The sequence below is a fragment of the Lissotriton helveticus genome, chromosome 6 (genome assembly GCF_964261635.1).
Source record: "Lissotriton helveticus chromosome 6, aLisHel1.1, whole genome shotgun sequence".
Classification (NCBI taxonomy): Eukaryota; Metazoa; Chordata; class Amphibia; order Caudata; family Salamandridae; genus Lissotriton; species Lissotriton helveticus.
This window is the reverse complement of record NC_136067.1, coordinates 233,595,020-233,618,564: the sequence shown is the minus strand read 5'-3', so window position 1 is coordinate 233,618,564 and position 23,545 is coordinate 233,595,020. Positions and strand designations below refer to the sequence as shown.

Here is a 23,545-nt window from a genome sequence, read left to right as displayed (position 1 = left end):
GTCTGCATTCTCATTAGAAAGCCAGACAGCTGGTGATAAGTGAGGTCTTGGGAGTGAGGTAGCAGGGGAAGGGCTACTATTGGTTTGCTGTCAACCTGTGAATATTAAAAAAACAGGAAACACTCTGCGTGTTTAAAAAATCTGATTTTAATGGGGATAATGAGTAACTGGGTGTCAGGGCGATCTCTCCCAGTGCCCCCTGCCCCTTACCTCCTCTGGTTCACACTTAGAGACTGTGATTTCTGAATATGAGGCAAACACCCCTACATGGAAAGCCTCTGTGATCACAGGCCACACACGTGGTAAATATACAGCACAGTGTCAGTCAAATGTTTATTCGGAATTTTATCTTTAAAACAATGCATAAAAAAGACAATAATTAAATATCATAATGCTTAGGACCTTCATAGATAAGTACTGTCATTAAAATAAAACATACTTTCGCCATAAAAATAGGTCAGTTCCACGAATACTAAAACTATAGAAACTGGAGACACTAGTACTATCAAGTGGCTTACAAGGCCCATTAATCAATCAGACATTTATGGAGTGTGGCAAATCAACCGTGAGGGCCTCCAGGCGCTGGGGATGTTCGCTGCTTGGAGGTTTGATCATGCAAACATCCAGGTCTTTAATTCTCTTCTGATTTGGTGGAGTGACGGTGCAGTCCTAAGGTGCAGGGGGAAGCTGTTCCAAGCCTTGGCTGCCAGGTGCGAAAAGGAGCATCATCCATGCTCGCCGAATCCGTGGGGTGTCTGCGAGGGAGACGTCACCAAGGTGTCTAGTCTGTTAGTGGATGGTCAGACTTTTGTTGATGGATGCTGGTTCATTTTGCAGGGCCTTGTAGGCATGGTCAGCATCTTGAACTGGCATCTCTTGTGAATCAGGACTCAGTGTAGTTTCTTGAGATGTGGTGTGCTGTGGGTCCTTCTGACGAGGTAAAGTATGAGTCTTGACGCTAAGTTCTGTACTGTCTGGAGTCTCTTCAGGCGGCGTGCAGTAATTCCTAAGTAGAGTATGTTTCTGTAGTACAGTCTGCTGGTGATGAGTCCTTCTGGTGTTTGCCGAGAGCAACCTGAAGCTCTTGAGGAGCATGTGAAGGGTGTGGAAGCAGGGGAATGAGACTGTGTTGACTTACTTCTCAATGGACAGCTTGCTATCCAGGCTGATGCTGAGATTGTGGGCGTGGTCTGTTGGGCCAGAGGGGGTCAGGGCCGGACTGGTAATTCCGGGCACCAGGCAATCCCCCGGTAGGCTGCATGGGGTGGGGGCCGGTTTTGTGACAGGCGGATGGTTTTGTTGCTGGGGCTGATGTGGACCCTGACCTGACCGACCGTGATGAGTCAGAGAGTCAGTTTAGTAGTCTGACTGTTGACAGACTACTTGAACTCCGCGTCTCTCTTCGCGATCTGATTTCATTTAGGCTATTATCATATGATTATTAAAAATCCAGCAGGCAGTGGCTGCACCAGGATGATGCGCGCAGCAAGCAGTCAATGTCTCCACAGCGGTCTTACGTTCACGCTTAGGGTGGGGTCTGGAGTGGACCTGGTGAATGTGATCATGCGCATTGGGGCTCGCTGAGTCGCGCAATAAAATGTGCGCGTGACTGGTGGTAAGGCGAGGTCGAGGAGGCAGGCATCTCAGAGCCAGAGAGACGACTGAGGAAGAGTGGCACCACTTAATTTAATTATTTCTGGCCTGCCCCCGGGACTGCCGCCCGCAGGTGAGTCTCCTGAGTGTTCATCCAGTGTTTAGCCATGCAACAGTTGATGTTGTTGCACCAAGGATATTGTGCTGCATAACTAAATACTTATAAGGTCCCAAAAGCGAGACGTTTTGGCTATGCCAATGCTTGTTACTTCTTTACTGGTGGTGAGCTGTTGGGTTCCCGCTGTGAGCTGTAATCATCACTAGACTCAATCATGAGATTGTCATAAAAAATGCAAGGGTTTTCAGTGTCCCTATCATTAGCGGCCTAGTGTGGGGGCGTGGTGGCTGGACTATGCCCCCATCTCCGGCATCTCCACTCAAGGGTTTAGTGTGCAGAGCTTTCTTGATGACTCTCAAACTCTCCTCCACGCACCCAATTGTATTGTTGATTGCCCCCATTGCTGTAGTCAAAAAACTAGTTGTGGTTGCAGCCAGCGGGTGATCCCTGGTGTTTGGCTTTACTGCCTTCCTCTTCCCCATGATCTTACCTTGCCAGGAAATTTAATTTCTTTCCATGCTGCAGTCCCAGATGCCAGAGCCAAGAGGGATGGCCCAGCCCAGCCTTGGCCAGGTGCGAACGGGTGCTAAGCAAGTATTCCTGCACCTTTGTGACGTCAGATGCATGGCCCCTGCTTCTGCCCTGTGATGCGTTGCACTGGGGGGCGAGTCCCACTCCAGCGATAATGCCAGGGATTCTGCAGGAGTGCTGTAAGAAGAGCAGGAGTGGCAGGAGCAGTGCTGCCGGTGAGTACAGGGCCTCCTCTTGCTTGGACAGGTGTGATTATATATTATTATATGTGTTCTAGTCTTGGAAGAAGGTCACAGGTTATCCCAAAATCTGCTGCGATGTTCAAAAAATGAGAAAGGGCTACAAAATCTCACTGCTGCTGCCAGGTGTATCTATGATTGTTAAGCCTGCTTAAGGAGATCACAGCTGCAGCCAGGCTCTGGAAATTAATAACGGCTGCTGCCAAGGTCTGGTGACTCACCACCACTCCCCGGAACTGGAAAGGGAGTAGCCTGCCGTAATTACGGGTCTAGGAAGTCACCACTGCAACCAGGGTCCACTATCTGCCCCGCAGAAACCACCAGAAACCACCAGAAGGACGCCAAGGGGCCGCAGAGGTCCGAGCAACCGGAATACATCAGCACGCAATCTATGTTTCCACTTCTTGCCTACCAAGGTAGGTCCCTCGGCCCAGCGTTCATTCCCCAATGAATGAGGGACTCATGTATAGGCCGGAGGTCTCGCCAAAGATGAACATGATCTGCAGTATTCTGGGGCCTGATCTATGAGGGTAAGTTAAAAGGAATAACAGATCGTCTCATAGAGAGCAATATGATCAGAGATTTGGGGGGTCCACATGAAGCCTCAGTACAGAGCATCAATACATACCCAAGCGGCAAGGGGCTCTATGGCAAGGGCAAAGAGAAGGGGGAGACGGGGGAGCCTTGTCTGCTACCCCTTTGTATGGTAAAATGCGGAGATGTGGCTCTGTCGGTCCGGACTGAGGCAGTTAGGACGGTGTACAATAGTCGGATCATAGTGAGAAATCGGGTGCCCAAGTTCAGGTGTCTAAGTAATATAAACATATAAGTCCAGCTGACTGAATCAAGCGCCTTGTCCATGTCAATGAGTAGAAGAGCTGCAGATCTGTCCAGTCCTACAGACGTAATGGCGTTAGGCGCTCTGCGTATGTTATGTCGGGGTCGCACAGTGGGGCATAAAGCCAGCCTGGTCAAGGTGAATCAGGGCTTGAAGGTAGGGAGCAATCTGTTTGTCAGTATCTTGGTGAGGATCTTTGCTTTAATGTTGAGGAGAGGCATTGGCCGGTACAATGAGCATAATTTGGGTGGGCACCGAGGTTTAGGAAAGACCAAAATGTCTGCGTGTCGCAAATCAGGAGGTAGGCACCTATTCTCGAGAGCTTCATTGAGGGTCGCAAGATGCCGGGTTTCCAGTGTTGTCGAGTGTAGTTTAAAGAATTCACTAGGGAATCCATTGGGGCCGAGCGATTTGTCAAGTGCTATATCTGAATCTGAGACGGCGGACAGAAGCTCCTCGAGTTTCGAGTGAGTCTTGTGGAGTGGTAGCAAGGGTCTTGGGTGGCAGATCATGAAAGAAATCATCAATCTGCATCTCAGATATGGATTGGCACTTGGTATAAAGAGTTTAATAGTAGTGGACAAAGGAATGTGCAACCTGCTCCAGATTAGTAATCAATTCCCCCGTATGTGACTTAAGGGTTGGGAGATGTGTCAGTTTAAGGGAGTACTGGCAAAGTCGATGTAGCAGTTTCCCCAATTTGTATCCCCATTGGTAGATACTACCTTGCATTGCCCGCTATATGTGTTTTGCTCCATCAAGTTGTGTGCTTTGATATCGCTTCTGCAGTGTGGCTAGCTGATGACGAATCGCATGCCCATCCCCCTTGAGCGCACGAAGCTCCTTTTGTATTATCAGTGCTACTAACTGAATCAATTCCTGCTTTTTTTTTCGTTTAGCTGCAGAGCAATAACTGATGTCAAAGCCATGGATAGTGGGTTTCATAGACTCCCAGAGGGTGGTGGCAGCGTCCACTGTGTCCTCATTCATAATGAAGTAATCTAATAGGGCTTTATGTATAGGAGAGCGGTAAGTCACATTACGTAGATGCCAAGACGACATTCACCAATGAAACTGCGTCCGATGGGGGCCCAGTGTCAACTGCAGTTGTACCGGAGAATGGTGTGAAAGACCCCTGGGTAGAATGTCTGTCCTGATCAGGCACAATACATGTTCCCTGGTGATGAAGATATAATCAAGTCTTGAAAAAGACATATGTACTATAGAAAAATATGTGTACTCTGCCTCAGAAGGGTGGACCATCTAAACACAGTGTAGGCCAGCAATCTTTGGTGGAAAAAGTGCTCGGGTCTGGGCTACAAGTAACCCAATGCACAGCCTCAAGGAACGTCGAGAAGCTAATGCACTTGCAAATGTGCATGGTGTCCAGGGGTTCCAGTTCCACGCTACCCACGAGGGCTATGGGTCTCAGCTTTGCTGGGGACTCAGGTCCGCCTCGGGAAAGCCTGGAAATCCACCTCCTGGACTGCCATTACTTCGGAGTCCGGCGGGAGCTTCAGAGATGCAGACCGGTCAGATGCGTCTTTGGTGCCTGCCAAGCAGTGGAGTAACTCCTTTACTCCAAGGGAGATTCTTCAGTCATCTAGTCGTGTAGATCGTTGAAGTTCTAGGATATCTGTAGCAGAGTTTCGTCCAGGTGTAATCTATAGTCCTGTAGTCAGGGGTTCCTTTCTTATACTCAAGGAAGGGGTTGGACTTACTCTGGGGACCCACCTATGGGAGGGTTTGGAAAAAGGGGTGACTACACCCATTTTCTTTATGCATTTTTGCGCCAGAGCATGGGCTGGTAGCCCCTGCAACCGGTTTGAACTGGGCTATGCACAGGGACACCAAATATGCCCCCCGTGCACACTTCAAAGCACTCTCAGAGTGCACACACCCAGCCCCAATACACTAAAGCCTGTCTGGGAGGTGGTTACACTTCCCTGTGACAGGAAACTTATTGTCCAGGCCTCCCCTGCTGGAGATCCATCCAGCAGCAGGAAGCCTGACTCATGTCTGTGGCTGCAGCTTCCATTTTGTGATGTCAGTGCTCTTTTAAACTGCTACCGTGTATACCGGTTTGCACATGTCTCTCCCTCTAGAAGGCCAGGATCATACCCCCGCTGCCAGGACTGATTTCAAAGTGTTTGACACCAAGCACAACATGTTTCTGTGCAGCCATTCCAAAGTTAACATTTACCGCGAGGTTATAATGCACTTAAGAGTATATGGTCTGGCTGCATCACAGAACAGCCCCAGAGAATATGTTCCGAAGGCTGCAGAGGGGCCCTGCTCATGCATGGGCACCCTCTCACACAAAGCTCAGCACCCTGCCTTCAGTATTGATAAGTCCTGCCATGGGGGCGACTGATAGGATTATGTGTGTAATGATTAAAGGGAGATATAGGTAACCTATATCAAAGTAAGGGGTGCATGCACCATCTTACCCAGGCTGCAGTAACAGTCCTGTAGTGTCACTTTGGAAGGCTTCCCAGGGGTGGCATAATACATGCTGCAGCCCCTGATAGGACTCTGGGGTACCTATGCCCTAGGTACCTAAGGTACCATATACTAGGGACTCATAAGGGTACCCCAGTACCCAAACTGGAGTCTACCTAAAGTACTTGGAATCAATTTAGAGAGGAAGCAGCTAGGCTGGGGTCCTGGATAGCAGGGCCCCAGCCAAACTAATTTCGAAAAACAGTGAAACATCAGCAAAAAGTGGGGTAACCATAAGAGCAGTTCCTACTCTCCTACAGCAGGGGAGTGGCATAGACACTACCCAGTATTACATCCTCCCCGCTAGGTGTGCCATGGACATAAAGATATCTACCCAGTGTATCAGCCCAAGTACAGATATGCGTGAATGGTACTCTGCGGTGGATCAGGATGGCTACCCCTCAAGAACCCCTCGTAAAGCCCAAGTGGAATATGTGAATGAATCCAAAGCGAGCCAGGCATGAGTTTTTAGTCTCCAGCAAATGTTTTTCATGAAGGAACAGAACATCTGTCCCCAGTTGTTTTGCATGTCTGAGGACCGCCCCCAGTTTGACCTTACCAAGTAGGCCTCTGACATTCCAAGTGACCACCGATATATATTCCCAGCCATGACAATTTTAGAGGAGTGTGTAGCTGTGCTGAGACATGATTTACACTATAAGCGTAGAGAAGGCGAACTGCAATGTTGCCTTTAGGGGACCTTAGGACAACTATAACCATTAACATTAACACCCACAACACCCGTACCCCCCTAACACCCACCGCCGCCCACCCCAATACTTCCAGGAACAAAGTATCTGTCGCGGAATGTGAACATGTTTCACCCCAACGGGGGTTACAGGCTTGAACAGTCCAATGAATCCCTATAGATCCCATCCCTATGGAATGTCACTGGGAGCTATGATATCTAGTTCGAAAGAGTAGTCCCATTAGGTGCCGATTTGAGGGATTATGTTTTTGAGGCAGTTCTTCAGCCCACCCACAAGTAGGTCCTGGAGACCAGAGGATACCGCTGCTTAAAGCGTAGCATTATTTATTGCTTTTATTGACCTTTTTGTCACTTCGCGCTCCAGGTGCCATGAGAACCTAGAGCAATTACGCCTTTTTTCTGGAGAAATATTGTTTTTAGTTTGGCGCGAGTCACTGGTTGAAGAGTCTGAATCTCGTGGTGGAGGCGCATGTGGCTTAACCGGACGCCTCTCCTCGATCCATTGAAAGGCATCTTTGGGGGTGTCTAAGAAAAGGGTGTCATATTTATAACTGAAACAAAGGCAAGCCAGGAAGAGCGAACTGACAAAGAGTTAAGAAGGACTTGCACAGCTTGGTAAATTCGAATGTTAACAGCCGTTATGGTCTGTGGCGTGCTCCCAGAGATAAACGCTGTCTGAGCCGTCCAGCGTGAATAACAGAAGACTACTACAAGGCTTCCCCAGCTTGGAGGAAGGCTCCCCGGTGCACAGCACTGAAATGACTAAAAAGTCTTTAAAGTTTATACACAGTTCATCACACAGTAAAGTCTTTAAACTTGGAAGGTTCCACGTGTTTAATCAAGCTCATTAGCTTCATGAGTGCTTCATAGTTATTTGAAAAGTAGTTTCACAATGATGTATCAAAATGCTTCATCCAAAATAAACGATCTCAATGCATTTCGGGCTGAAAAACAGCCCTTCTTCAGGGGAATTGCTCTACGAAATAAAGAAAGGATCAATCTGTCACTGGACAGTTCGTAAGAAAGCCATAAAGCGCAGTTAAAAATACCGATACTGGTGAAAACGTGCCATCATGCTCATCAGGCACCCATGTGCGTCAACCTAGGGATGTGCGATTTATTCACGAGCTAAAGCAGCGTATGTGAGTTAGTGGCACAAAGGAGATTAACTGAAGAAAATAAAACATTTTTACGCTGCCAAAATGCGTTGATGCAACAAAGCTGAAGCCGCCCAAACCCATGTGCTCACAAATCAACAAAGCAGTGTACAACTAGCGGGACAAACGCTAAACCAAGGTCAGCCACACTCACGTGGATGATCACATCCAGATAACGACCGGGTGATGAAAACCTACAATAACATGAGCGCGCGTTAGTAAACCGCAAGACTTGAATGTGACTAAACGCTGGTGTGTGGAGACAGTCCTCAGTAGAGGTACTTACGTTAGTCCAACTGCGTGGAATCCTTCATTCCGTGACCGGCTAGAAAGAGAACAGCCGCCAGTGTGTTGGTGTGATTAGTAAACTCGCAGCGTATGGGGTGAACATAAACGAAGGACTGAGAAAATGTGAAAAATGAGCGCCATGTTGGAAAGGGGGTATCTCCATAAACATATTCTAATGACAAAATAACATGATAACGAGAAACTCAACAATATTCAACAAGACCTCAACAGTGGCATACTGATTGTAACAATAACACGCTGTGGAGGAACATGATATAGGTGAAAAAAAGCAGGATAGTAAATTGGTAAATGCATGGCAGCGATATCACAGGTATCAAACAAACATGAACAGTTAACACAGGGTTTATAGGTAACACAGGAATTCCATCCTGTCGTTGAGTCCGTGCGACTGCATCGTCGCCAGGAAGCGGATCCAGAAAGTTTCTCTTTTCAATAAAGTGTTTTTATTATTGTGAGTTGGTTTCACTTGCTCCAATATCAAATATTTCAATTGGGCAACTGTGTGGTTGTATTCAAGGAAATATGCAGCTACTGTCGATTTGATGTTCCTCGTTCTTATATTACTTTTGTGTTCCAACAGCCGCACACGTATTTTTCTCTCAGTGTGACCAACGTAACATTTACCACAAGGACACATCAACATGTAAATGACGTTGGTGGAATTGCAAGTTGCATTAACTTGCAATCTAATTGGGTGACCCTTCATGGGGTGGTTGGTGACGTTCCCTTGGATACAGTTGTTGCAATTGCTGCAGTTATAGCATGGTCTGAGGCCTTTGAACACTTAGGGTTTGGGTTGCTCTCTGGGTTTAGTCAAAATCTCTTTTCAGTCATTTCAGTACTGTGCACCGGGGAGACTCCCTCCAAGCTGGGGAAGCCTTGTAGAAGCCAGGAAGAGCAACATGTATGAAATCTGTAACTCCTTGAGACAAGTCTTCGTGGCAGTGAAGGATTGTTATTTGTTGGGATTCGTATGTGAGGGATTTCTGGGCTCAAGCGTGTCTCAAGATGGCATCTCAGTCGTGGTAATTCAAAATCCGTGCGATTACAGGTTGGGGACGCGCCCCCGGGAGAGGCCTCACCGCCAGCGCATGATGGACATGCTCCAGTATGAAGCAGGGTGATAGACATCCCTCCAGGATCCAAGATCTGAGCCATTGCTTGAGGAAGGTGCACATGACCGAGTCCTCGCAACCCTCCGGGAATGCCACGAAGCGTGTCCATGGTGCTTTGTTGCATGGGTGCGGTGGCTTGGGGACCCTTGGACATGGTGCAGTTGAGAAGGCTGTAGATCAAGGCACCAGGAAGTAACGAGGTGCTCCAGTACCGGATGGTGTACGAGTGCTTAGAGCCCTGCAAGACGGGTACAGAGCTGAATTTTCGGCAATGAGGGGTTCAATCGGAGTAGTCTGCGACACCACTTCAGCCAACACCGCTGGCAGAGATCTTCCCGGGGCGCAGGTCACAACCTCCCCCGACTCAAACCACTCGGAGGCCCGCCAGATAAGCGTACCTCCGCCGGCCACAAACGAGCGTCTCAGGCCACCCGAGGCTCCAAACGCGGAGCCCGTGTTGACGGCGTCCCCGGAGCTGATTCAGAGCCTCAGCGGATGGGCCACAAACCAGCCCAGATCCTCCAGGTAAGGTTCCAGCAAGGCTCCAATGGGGCGTTGCGGTAACAGGATTAGCACCAAGTGATCCCCTGGAGGCAGGGTGTGGCCATGCTGCGGCCCAATTCTATGTCACAGGGCCCTTCCGCCCCGGTTTGGCAAGCCGCCGACTCCACCATCAAACGCTCCCAATAAACCCTCGTAATGCACCTCCGGGGGTCACTACAGCTCAGGTGCTAATTAGCTGGGTGAGTTAGTATCGCAACTCAGCAGGATGATGAATGATATGGTAGGGCTACCGCAGCCAGGCTAATGCGTGTCCGCCATGTTGGACCGCTTGGCCACGTCCCCTTTGTGTCTCCTTTTTGATTGAGTGGTGTATCTTCCCTATAGCCACGGTGCCACCCCGCACGGTATAGTGCACATAAAAGTTGTCAAGGTTCTTAGGAGGGTTCCAGTTTGAAGGAAAATGTTCTGGAAATCGTATAATTCTTGATTGAATATAAAGGTTACTAATGAAGTGATTAGAAAGGTACCAAACTTTCCCTGAAATCAGGAGACATTGTTTCTAGTCCATAAAAAGAACAATCGTTGTCACTGCTGCAGCAGAACACAGAACCAAATCGTGACAGTTTATCTAATCACAACTAGATAGACAAAAACCAGATGTCACTTTTTTACTTTTTATGGTAGAGGGCTAGTAACCAGCTCTACAATGAGGTGATCTTTCCACTGCTAAGGTAATATACAACACAATCCATTTTGTTTACCCAGTTCAGTGATAGACATTATTTTCACCCTTCTAAACAGAACTCGTTTATAAACCTCAATACAGGTCACTGAAATGGTGCTTTAAGAATTTGCACCTGTGCCATGTGAATCTCTGGTGGGCATCCAGTTCAAAGATTTCTTTCACTAACTTCATTAAACAGCAGGATACCAACTCTAGCCCAGTCTAGTCATCAAGACGAGGCATATCATTTAGCCATTTTTATTAAAATTATTTGCGCAGGTGAGTCAAACCTACACAAGAAAATAATGAGGGGCTTATTTACAAGGGCCTTCCGCCAATTTTGCATCATTTTTAACATAGGAAAAGTGGCGCAAAAGGCTTGTAAATCTGCCCCTGCATGTATTCCCACAGCCACTGTCGTGTTAGTAAATCTACTCTTGTGGTGTGCAATCGATGTCTAGAGCAGGAATGCCCTGAACATTTCGGCAACCTCCCCCCCAAATGTACATGTTTGTGTATACTCACAAACCATTTTCCAAAATCCATCTCACCCGGGAAAAGGTTTATCCTAGTAAATATTGTGGTGGGAAGGGGAATGCAAACTATCCTGAATTCGTAGGGATTTAAGAGTTTCTCCAAGCAGAAAATAAATATTTCTGAGAAGAAAACATGCAAAAAGTTAGAAAGTGAATTTCCACTGCACCATAGATGTTATCTTGTGAATCTGCAAGTTTTTATATTTTCACATGAGGAAATGAAATTCAAAAAGCCAGGTCTTCACTCCATTTCTAAAAAGTATTCCAGATCTAAATCAATAATCAGGCGATTTCTAAAGTGCAACAGCTCCTCAGAGAGAGTGTCCCAGCGTTAGTTTTACTGCTGCACATAGAATGAATGAAAAATGAAATATTAATGTTGTCTGAAAAGATAATGTTTTTAACAAATTGTATCATTCGCAGTTTCAAAATTTAGGATCTTGACACCAGAAAAAATGGAGGATTTTAAAATTGCAAATCTTGTGACTCACAAAATCTGTGATTTTGCGGTTGCAAAGTCTCTATTACTAATATAGAGAATCCATTTTATAATTCTGAAAAGTTTTACAATTTTCTATAATAGGTATTGCGACCCATCCCAATCGTTCCAGATTGCGAGTTGGAATGCCGTGTAGCACAAGTTAGTGGCCCAAATTCCGGTTGCAACCCATTGACAAGTTAGTTACTCCTCAAAGGAGGTGGCAAGTGATTTGCAAAACGGAAGGGGGTTTGTTGAAAATTGTGATGTCTGCCTAAAGTGGACTAGGCCTTAGCACCACTGCCTGGAACAGTGGCTGCTGACCCTGATGTTTTACAAAATGGAAAACCTTTTTTAAAGTTAGAACGGTTCCATTAAGAAGTATACATTGGTTTAAAAAAAAAACTTTTTCCATTTGGGAATACAAAGAGCTTGAATGATGATCTGCTGTCCTTTGCAAATCAACATGCATGTGTTTGCAGCCAAAGGAGGTAGCAAGTTTTGACTTGCCAAATGCCTCACCCGCCTCAGGTTTAACATCTATCACTATATGGTTTTATTTCCCACCCAGAATGTCTGGTCACACACTGTACCAGTATGTCCCTGCGACTCAACTTCGTCACAGTCCACACTGCATGTTCTTTTTTTCTGCAAATTTTATGACTCACTACGCAGGAGGTGGATACTACCTGTATTGAAAGTCCTGAAAGTTCGTAGATGCCGCCCTGCCTATTTGGCATTACAACTCCTGGAAAATAATCTAATGACAAAATCAGTGGCACAGTATTTAAAACAATGTCTTAGACATCGCTCGAACTTACAAAATAATAACGATTTTGCAGTGTAAAATACATTCTTTCTGCAAAACGTTTTACTTTTAACTAAGATTTTAGTAATGGACCGAACTTAATGTTTTTCTTTAAATGTTTATTGTATTTTGCTCTTTTATGGTTTTTCTAAAAACTTGAAACCGAATAAAGATGATTTGAATTTGAATTTGAGTTTGACTTGCCAAATGAACATTGTTTATGCTAGTCAATCTCCAAACCCCTACAAATGATCATTTTGCCACCATATTAGAAAATCAGATTCCATTCACAAAATGTTTGTGCACATATTTGTGACCACTTTTTGCAAATGAAATCTTAGTACATCTGGTTCCAAAAATACCAAGCGCATTTTTATTAGGTTTCGCCTGCACATCGCTTATGAAATCTATTGTTTTTAATAAGCACTTCAAGGGGGCTAACATCCCGCCCCCTCTCTTGCCTGTTTTTTCATTGGATCCTGTGCTTGGCAGTTGCTTTTATTCCATTTCTATTGGATGTAGCATATTTTCCTTCATTTACAGACACTTGCTCCTCCTCTGCTTCTCTTATTAGTTTCCATTCACTGAAATACTGGTAACATCCTTTTTGGTGGAACTATTCTTTCATATAGTTTTGCCATTTCTGCTTTTTCGTCTTTCATCACATCTATATAGTACAACTTGTCACCCAGAGAGAGGGCCAGATTTAGGTAGGCTTTTACCGGTCGGTAACGGCCGAAATCGGCCGTTACCGACCGGTGAAAGCCTTTTCCTATGTAGGAGGCTATTTTACCGATTCGGTAAATAACGAATCAGTATTTACCGATTTGGTATTTATCGAATCATCATTTACCGATTCAGTAAATGAAATGTAGGAAGCACTTCAAACAATGAATGGCAATTACCGAATCGGTAAATACCGATTCGGTAATTACCGAATCTTAACGATTCGGTAATTTTTACCGAATTTTTATCTACATTGCAATTACCGATTCGAAAATACTGAATCGCAAAAATTCGGTATTTTCGAATCGGTAATTTGCAATTACCTACATCTAGCCCTTAGTGACTTGCGCAGAATCACAGGATGTTGTGCAACCGAGACTCGAACCAGGATCCCCAGCTATCGAGCCATCAGCTCTGGCCACTGCGCCACTTCTTCTACACTCCTGTGGTGCTTGTCAAGGAGCTCTTTTCTTCGTCACTTTGTACCCGACAGTGATTGCTAAAAACAGCGTATTATTCATCACATAGGTGAAACCGTTGCTTGTTTAGAGTGGGACCACTTTTTGCTAATGAAATCATATTAGACCTGGCTATAAATATTCATTGCCTTTTTCATTTAGAGTAAACTGTTTTTAGCACATTTCGAAATGATATGAGAATCTTCTTGGAGATTAACATTGTATTTTAACTGTTTTCCTAGGGAAGGAAGTGTTCATGTCAATTACGTTATCATCGCTGAAGAACCAACCAAGTCAAGCCTTGAAGTTGCAAACGCAAATATAGTGAGGAATCTAAATACAACTTTCCCCTTTCCATCTTCACCTCCACCGTTGGTTCATGTTGTATCCGGTAAGTGAAACAGATGACATTACTACTAAAGGACACTGATCCTATAAATATAGTAATAATAAAAAGTAGAGAATATCCTTTCTTTTCTAACAAAACCAGTCCTGAACATAAATACTTTTAAAATAAGGGCACCCACGTAGAGGTTGGTGGGTGCCCTTAAGAGGTTCCACTTTTTTGATTTTTCTCTTGTCGTTTAAAAAAATAACTTGTTCATGCTCTGTAAAAAAGTTTCTTATTCTTTTTTTTGTAGTTTTTCCCTTTCTGTTAGAAATGGGATTTCCGGTTGGATAAGGCTTGCGCCAAAGTCAGGCAGAAACCACCACTCTAGTCAGGGCAAGGGAGTTACACACCAAAGATAACCCCTGCTCACCCTCTAGGTAACGTGACGCGAGCAGTAAGGCTTATCACGGAGGCATTGTAGGTTAAGTGTTTGCGCGCTCACCCAGCAACAACACCCAAGGCCCACCACAAAGGAAACTCCACACAAGGTTATATATAAAAGTAGCCTTTGTATTATAGCAAACACATTAGATAAAAACACACACTTTTCAATGTGCCAACAGGCACGGGCAGAATTTACAGGGGATATATGTACAGGACAGGGCCACATGGACCACTGTCAGGAATAAGGACTTTTAGAACTAGAATAATAATAACTGTAGCACCAAAATAGCAAATGTAGCACACAACCAGTAATTACTGGTCAAAGGTAAGTACCAACTACGCAACCCTAGCCACCATAGGAAAATATCATGCAGGGAATTATAAACTCACTAGCATAACCTTATACTAGGAAAAACAACCTCCTAAGCACCACAATACATTCAGAGGTATAAAACATTACACATGATGCAGCAATTACATTAGGCAGGTATCACAATTTCCGCAAAGATCACATAGGGCCAAAAACATGTAGCCCACGCAAGGGCACAACACCAGAACTGTCCTCCAGGCCAACTGGCCTCTTAGGGGCTGAAACGCCCTATGTCCAGCAAAATCAGGGCAGGCTGCGTGGGCAGCAAAAGAAGATGCGCAAGGCCTAAACGGAGCAGCTGCCCACTAAGTGCTGGGCAGCCGGAGAACTGAGCCTGGCACCAGTGTGCCTCCTGGCTCTCTTCTGGGACTAAGAATGGCCAGCTGTGCCCAAGAACAACTTGAGAGCCTTGTGGGCTCTATGACAACTGTGGCCACACTGGGGGAGTGGCTCTCTGCCAACTGGGGCCACTCGAGAAATATGCCCTGGCCCCAACTGGGCTTGTGAGGAACAATGATTTAGGGCATAATGGCAGGGGACAATCACCCGCAGGAGGGGGCGGGCACTGGCAATGTGCCCCGACGCCCCCTCTGTCAAAAATGGCCCCCCGGAGCCCTCGTGGGCACTACAACAAATGTGGCCCCCTTAGAGCCTCTTGGGCTCAAAGAAAGAATGCCCCCGGTCATGGGAGTCCCGTCTCTGGGGACTCAGAATCAACACACGCCCCCTGAGCCTCTCGTGGGCTCTAAAGAAAAAATGCCCTCGGAGTTGGAGCCTCGTAGGCTGGGAAAACAATGGCAGGGGGGCCGGAGCGTTGGCGGCTTGCTCTGGGGACCCGGCGCTTCACTCACTGGCTTCTCCTGGGGTGAGAGGAAGTCTCCGCTGGACTCCCTCGGGATCTCCTCCGGTCTGGAATACTTGTAGCGCAGGGATCTCCTGCTACACCGGAGACCCGCCTACACTTTCAGCCGCTCTCCTCCTCTGCTTCTGGGCTCGCCTCTCACTAGGGAAGCCTCGTGGAGAGACGCTGGCCTCACTCGGGCAGTGCAGGGGCGCGGGGTAGGCTCCCGTCGCTTCCTGCTTCTTTTCCGGGGCTCGTTCTGCTTTCTGGGTGCGCGCCGGGAAGCCCGCGAGGCTAGACCAATCCCTGCGCGGCCCAGGGATGACGCGACGGGAATCCTCAAGGCCGGGGGACCAATCCCAGTGCGGGACGGAGGCGGGCACAGCACTATGCCCGAGTGTCCCTGGGCCGGCGGCGGTGAAAGTTTTCGGGGCAAACGAGGGGTAGGCACACTCTTAGATTGAAATAAAAAGCGGGGTAGGCTCCCGCTAGCTAAATAAACTGAAACACGGCCAGAGATACCGGGCACCAGAACAAATGAACAGAAAGCGCTCCCAAGCGCTAGGGGGGACACATCCAGCGCTCCCAGGCGCTGCAGGAATAAAGAAGTAAGGGCAAAGCGCCCCCCAGCGCTAGTGTCCCCCAAAGTCCAGCAAAAGTCCTTCAGGAGGTGGGGGGCAAAGGCTGGGCCCATATGCCAGCTCACAGGGCCCTCCAGGCAGGGAGGCAGTCCCCGTGGTGGTCCTCCTGGCACCCAGCAGCAGCAGGCCCCCCTCAGGATAGGATCAGGAAGAAGAACATTTTGTAAGGGGACACAGCCCCTTTTTATACATAGAAATCCTTTGTCCTTAGGTGCTGGGTGGGGGAAAACCAGTTGCAGCTGGTTTTGGAGCACTTTGTTGTGCTCACCCACCCTTTCTATTCACTGGCCAGGCTAGGGACATCTGTCACACCACAGGTCCCAGATGCATTCCTCCCCAGCCATCAACATGCAGATCTCCCATTCACCACCGGGGCACGACCTTGAATGGTTGGGAACCCCCGGGGGGCTGGGGCCCCACCTGCGCAGCAGGGGGTGGTGGGGAGGGGGGGCATGTGTTATGCCCCTGTATAGACCAAGTGCTATCCCGTGATTGCATCAGTTTATGCAAAACGCATTATTCTCCTGTGTATACAATCTATTCGAATCTATGTAAGAGGAAGTACCTCTGTTGCTTTATGTTTTTATTCGAATGAAAGTGATATGTCTCTGCCTAGGGTGGATGGCTGCATAGGAAGCTTCAGGTAAGTTTCTAATAGAATCTTCGGTCCCTGTATTCCCGCAACCCTGTGTGCTTACTGTATTATAGTCTGTGGACGAAATCTGCACCAAAGTAGAAGGATAGATAGATAAGATTGCTATTGTTTCAAGTTATCAAAAGCCATCACAACACAAGCATTTGCAATGCAATCGGTCTCACATTTACAAGAGTTTGAGCTATTGGCAGTGTAAATGACAATGCCTTCTATTTAAATGTTTCGAAAACTTGCAAGCGGTGCGTAAACACACATTTTGCAATTATAGTCCTTACTTACGACAAGCAAGGCTGGCAGTAAAAAAGGTGCATTTTTACCAGCCTTGCTTCTCGTAAGCAACGACAATAAGTACAAAATGCATGTTTGCGCCCTGCTTGCAGGTTTTTAAAACACATAAATAAAAGGCATTGTCATGTCGACTTTTGTTCTAACCCCTTCTCTGTGCCGCAAATTCCGCCCCGTTGCGGAGGGGCTAGGGGGTGAACGCGGCGCTACGGTGCTCATGACGGAACCACGCCATCATGAGTCACGGGCGGCGTGTGCTCATGACGGCGTTGTTCCGTCATGACCCCGCCCGCTAATTAATTCACCCGCACAGGCAGGGAATTAGTGCAGCATGGGCGGAGCGGCACTAGCATGACGGAACCACTCCGTCATGAGCACACGCCGTAAATGTAAATGTAAATTGATACTTGTATAGCGCACTACTCACCCGCAAGGGTCTCAAGGCGCTTGCACGAATACCGCTGTGGAACCCATCCTGGCTTTCCCAGTGAGGTGTCCACTCCTGGGCACCCCCAAGGTGGAGGCCAGGCATCCCAGCGCTGTTGGGGCCGTTGTGGAGATTAAGCAAGCTATTGCCCAGAGTTGCAGAGTGGGACTCCATGATTGGAATAGGCACCGAGGCGAGAATTATCAAGTCCGTGGAATTTTGAGCCCAAGACCCGCCGAGGCGGGGATTGAACCCTGGTCCCAGGCTAGACCTCTGCATCAGGGTCTGCCGCTCTAACCATTGAGCCACACTTCTGTGGCTCATGACGGCGTGGTTCCGTCATGAGCACGCAATGGGTTAAAGTAGTGCAGACCATGTATGTCATCTCTGCATTCACATTTATTGAATGTTCACTTTTTTTTGGTAAAGCAGACAGATTATGTCTCTTAAAGGAATAGGTGCTCCTTTCAAGAATAAATTGGACATCTAGCTACTGGTACTGTGGCAGCATCTTCTTTGCAAATGGTTTACCACACGTTTTTGATAGTCAGAATCTTAAAAATGGTTTGCGTCTGCTAAGCATTGACACATTACACAGCGAATCACAACAAAGAGGGGAACATCTATTACACACTTTTCCGTTTGTGGTTCTTTATGAGAATCATGCTGCACTTTTGGAGAGTTAAAAAGAGCTTGTCGACTTTATTATTAGTAGCACAAATTAGAGGGAAGAGTGATTTACATTTTCCTTTGCTACAGCTTTACACTTGTCACCACTACCTCTGAATTAGGGATAAAAGCATGGGCAGAAAATGTAATAATGTATACAGAAACAATAACTGCACGCAATAATGACCAATTTTTGCACCCGGCTATAATTTGGGTGCAAAGTTTTACCACAAATAGATTGCAATTGGAAATTTAGTTAAGTAGCTGTATGCTTACTTAAAGATTTAGACCAAGGCTTAAAATAAAAAAGCATTGGCAAATGCATTAGGTGTCGCATATGGGATTCATAATAACTTAAGAGGTGTGGGAGCAGTGTATGAGTGCAGGGAGAATGGTGAGACTGCTCTCTGTGCAGGGTGAGTGGTGTATTAATGAAGGACTATGGTCATGTGAGGTGAGGAAGTATTTATATGTGTTCAACATTTAATATTACACATTGTGAGGCTATAAGTCATGCAGTACAAATGCAGGCCACACCCACTAGTTAATGCCTATGGAAAAAAAGCTTGTTTAGAATTTGAAGAACAAGGCGTGAGGAGGGAGCATAAGGCAACCCCGAGATAGGCTAATGCTGCATCCATGCATTCCTTTCACTCAGCAATGACAGTTGGTTAGCCGTGCTCTAAAAATGTGTATATTTATTTATTTAATTGGCCTATATAATTTGCTTCTAAGTCCCTAGTAATGGAATACTGTTTGTACCCAGGGTCTATAAACCAAATGCTACTAGTTGGCCTGCATCTCTGATTGTGCCACCCACTTGCGTAGCCCTTCAAACATGTCATTCCTGCAATTGCAGCCTGTGTGTGCAGTTTTAAACTGCCATTCTACCTGGCAAAAATAAACATTTTGCAAGGAACAAACCTTCCGTTTTAATGCATATAAGTCACCCCTATTATAAGCCCAGGACAGCCCAAAGGGCAGAATGTAGTGTATTTAAAAAGATTGACATGTAGTTTTAAGTTTTGCATGTTCTGGTATGGAAAAAGCTCTTAAATTTGATTTTTCACTATTGGAAGACCTCCCTCTCCCATATGGTAACAATGGAGTTACCTTAGTACATTTAAAAAGCAAGAATGTATTTCAAATGGGAAGCTGTAACCAGTTCATGTTCTGTGTCTTTGGAAATGTAATGAAAAATACTTTCTTATGGTAAAGTCGCATTTTAAATGAAAAATATTTAAATGTCACTTTTAGAAAATTTGCATTTTTCTGCCTTAGTCATTCCTGCCTTAGTTATTCAGAGCTGTCTCTGGGTCACATGACTAGCTGTAGCTGACATTTGGCCTTGGTATATTCCTTTTAGACAGCCACATACAACAGGAAGCTTAGTTGTGCTTGGATGGGCCTTCACTGACAGGATGGGAGGGTGGAGCTTGGCAAAGCCCTACTTACACTTGAATAGGGTGGGTCCTTCCTCCAGACAAAGGGCTGCATGCCTCCTGCAGTTAGTCTGAAGCTAGGGCAGGGACGGCAGGCAACCTGTGCACTTCAAATGGAAACCTGGAGAAGCTTCTACTGCTTCAAAGGCACCTGGTATAAATATTACACATCAAACACCAACTCACTACTGACCTGTGGAGACTCTGCCAGTAAGAAGGAGTTATATTCTGCTGAAAGGATTGCCACTTTGCCGAACTCCAGCCTTGCTGGATTGCTGCCCAGCTGCACTGCTGCCCTCCTGCCGTAGTCAGAGGTATTGGACCTGCACCTGAAACCACGGATAACCAAATGATTCCAAGGGCTAGTCTTCTGGCCTCCTGTTCAGAGTCACAGGGCCATAACAAGCTCACAATCACCAGAGCCAGAACTCAGACCCAGCTGCCCTAAAGTAGCTATAACTCACTCCCTCTCCATGCACTGCTAATTATTTGATCACTCATGACATCCTCTATGACATCATTGATATTATCACTGCAACATTTGAAGTGAAATTATTGATGAGGATACTGTGCATGACAGGGGCACAGGCTATAGGTACCTTAGGGCACGCGTTATAGTTTTGTGTTGTGCTTTTTTTTTATACGTTATTTTTAGTTTGTTGCCACAACATACAATACATCCATATATAATTAATAGCGCAATGTCACTAGGTACTTTTCTAATCGTTCTTCCCACATTTTACAGCAAATTGCTTAGTGTTATAATCCAGTTTCACATCACATTATGGCGCTTATTTTATAATTATGTTTGCCCTTCACCATCGTCTAACTGTGCTTCGTGATGTGTCTGCAGATATTGTACCAATGGACTCCAAAAGTCTCTTGGCCACGAGGCATCCGGCAACTCCTCTACATAATTTTCAAATTGTTTCTTACAATATATCATATCTGTTATCCAATTCTTTAGATTTTGGGCTTGTTTACTACCCCATTTCATAGCAATGCGCTGCTTGGCCGATAAAAGACCAATAACCAGTCATTTACAATTGGATCATTTTTGTGTGTTAATCAGTCCTAATAAGCAAATTTTGGGGGTATTAGCAACGGGTTCTGATAATATTAGTTTGCGTGTCACTTTCTTCTAGTATCTCCATTCCAAGGGGCAGGCCCATGCAACATGTATAAAATCTGCTGGTGCAGTTCCACATCGTACGCATTTGTCATCTCCCCGCACTCCATACTTGTGTAATTGTACCGGTGAGTGATAGGTTTGTTGCAGAAATTTGAAACGTAAGATACATAGATTGCAGTTAGGTGTGAGCATTTTCATGAGTGTGCAGAAAAAGCCCCAGTTGTCCTTAGATAATGGTGTGTTTAGCATGGTCTTCCATCTTGTTAGCACCTCCTCAATGTATCTGTTTTCATGCTGTGCCGCATTGTATAGATTATTTACGAGGCACTGGCGTCTGGGTGCTGTCAGTAGCATTTGCAGCACAATAAGTGTGGGGGGGTTCCGGTGAAAATGCCGGGTATAGATTATTGACCGTCAATCACAGTCCTAGATATGTAAAGTGCATTAGTGGCGTGTGAGCTCTGTCAGGTATTATATCTGAAGGACTTATAAAATGTCCGTTGTGAAACATGTCGTCCATGGTTTTCAGGCCCATTTCACCTAGAATTCCCTGCGCTCTCTGTTCATGTGCTACTGATATTTCTCAATGATGTAATAATGGAAGAGCAGGAGCATACATCAGGAGTTTTGGGGCGCGATGCCCCAGAGGGCGCCAAGCCATTATAGTACTTTGTACTGGGTATATCGTGAAACGTGGGATACCCTGCCTTTTTTGTGGTATGAGAGCGGTTAATGGAGTCAGGTGTACTTCGTCTGATTCTTCTGATTCTATAGCAGCATGTGGAAGATAATTGTGAGGGTGTAGCCAGTAGTGTGGGTACTGTGCTTAGGCGCAGAGAAAATAGAGATGTAAGTCTGGACCACTGAATACTCCTTGGGCATATGGGCGTTGTTGGACTTGTCCCTTTTGGCAGGCTCACCCCAAAACTTTTTGCGTTCGCCTAACCTTTTTCTGTAACCTGGTGTTGGTGATATTAGGCCTCTGCGCACTTTAGCACTGTGGCCCAGTGTAAAGTGCGTGCGCTCTCTGTGTTTGTGTGGTGAGATGGGCCTGCCCTCCCATAGGAAGGCATGGGGGATATATGTGTCCATGGTAATTCCTGATATGAGAGGAGTGCAGGGGCGTGTTTAGTATGTGCGAAATCATGAGAATAAATGCTGCACAATGGTGTGTGCAGATTTATGGTGACTGGTGGAGAAATGCCACTTTTAGAAGTTGGCATTTCTGTGTACTGTGTGTCTGCCTGCCTGATGTGAATTGCTTGTGATTGACAGGTGCTGGATGATGTGGGTGGCTCCAGGAGCCAGGATGAGTCTGCCCAGTGGTGAATAGGGAGATATGCATGTTGATGGGAGGCAGGAGTTGCACCTGGGACCTGAATAGGACTGTGCCTTCCCTCCACAATGGCGGCTCCGCCCCCTATGGTGCGTCTGAGCACCTAGCCCCCACCTGACGAAGGAGAGAGGAGCTGAGCACAACAAAGTGCTCCAAAGCTCCCCTGAACCAGTTGTATCTGGTTCTCCCATGCCCTACACTTTTACACAAAGGTAAATGCTGTATAAATATATGCGATGTGACCCCATGAAATGGTTCAGTCCTTGGTTGCTGCTCCTGCTGGGGCGTGCTGCTGCTGGGGCCCAGGGGGGGCTGCCATGAGGGCTTGCCTCCCTGGATGCCCTAAAGACTTTTTGGGAGCCTTCTACTTTGCTTTTTCCTCCTAGGATCTTCAGGACTCTTTAGGCAGCCTTTCAGCGCACTGGGCACGCTTTGATGTAATCCCTCCAGAGGAGGAGAACCTGGGGGCTGTGCAGCACTGCGCTGCAGCCCCTTTAAGAGGGAATTCCCAGCGTAGGGATTCCCCCGTGATGACGCCCAAAGCGGGTGCCCACCCCGCTTTTTACTTTTAATTAGGAGGGAGCCTACCCCTCATTGCCGTTTTCTCTGTTATCACAAATGCGGGTGCCCACTCCGCTTATTTGACCTTCAATGCGGGTGCCCACCCTGCTGCTATCGCTATTTAAACTAAGAGGGAGCGTACCCCTCATTTACACCGAGAAAAAGACCGCCGCCATGGCCCGCGGCCCGCCTGGTTGTGGGCGGGGCCGAACGGACGGAAGCAGGAGAAGTGTGGCCGGAAGCTCGGCTGTGTCATGAGGAGGACGGGAGCCTTCCTGCCTCCTCGAGTGCCGCTGGATAAGGCCCGGGTGAAGCCAGGAGGAAAGAAGGGCTGGCGGGGCTCTCGTGGCCGAGGGAGAGCCCCGCGTGTTGCCCCAACCGCCACTGAAGAGTGAGTCCTGGGTGCCAGGAGGGAGACCGGGTGAAAAGGAGCAGAGACCAGGAGAGTCCAGCCTCCAGGGAGAGCCGGTGAGTGGCGCTCCATAGTGATTCTGAGTGTTGGTGCCTGTTGAAGGCACAGAGCATGAGCGACCCCGCCTGGCAGCGGGCTGCTCCAACGTGTGCCATGAGTTGATCAGAGCCAGTGCACTCCGATGTTTGGGGACAGGTTATCTTGGGGGCATATTTGATTTTGAGCCCGTGCGCTGCAACGTCTGGGGGTCATGGTTGTTTTAGGGCCACAGTGCTTGGGGGTGTTATTTGCTTGCAGAGCCCCGTGTGCCTCCAACATTTTGCATTAGTTATTTTCAGAGCCTAATTGGCTCCAACGTTTGGCCTCAGTATTTCAGAGCCTACGTGGCTCCAACGCAGGAGGCCTTTTTCTTTCCAAGGCCAGAGGGCCCCGTGGTTGCCCCCGTTGCGGCATGTTTGTCTCAGAGCCAGATGGCTCCAACAAAGGGGGCATAGTTGTTTACAGAGCCCCGTGAGTCTCCAATGCTTTGTATTTGTTTCAGAGCCCCATGTGGCTCCAACATTGTGCCCATGCCTCACTTTTCTATTTACAGCTGCCCAGCAAGTAGTGGGCTTCTGCACCGTTTATGTCTTTCTTTGTTTTAGGGGCAGGTCT

General features: G+C 46.9%; 1 protein-coding gene across 1 annotated transcript in view; it reads left to right on the top strand.

Annotated features, from left to right (window-relative positions):
- LOC144762238 (adhesion G protein-coupled receptor F5-like) overlaps positions 1 to 23,545 on the top strand; it is a 626,316-nt gene that overhangs the window by 117,714 nt on the left and 485,057 nt on the right. Inside the window, exon 3 of the mRNA XM_078647382.1 lies at positions 13,588 to 13,736. Coding sequence (XP_078503508.1) covers positions 13,588 to 13,736 — 149 coding nt within the window. The remainder of the gene's footprint in view (positions 1 to 13,587; positions 13,737 to 23,545) is intronic.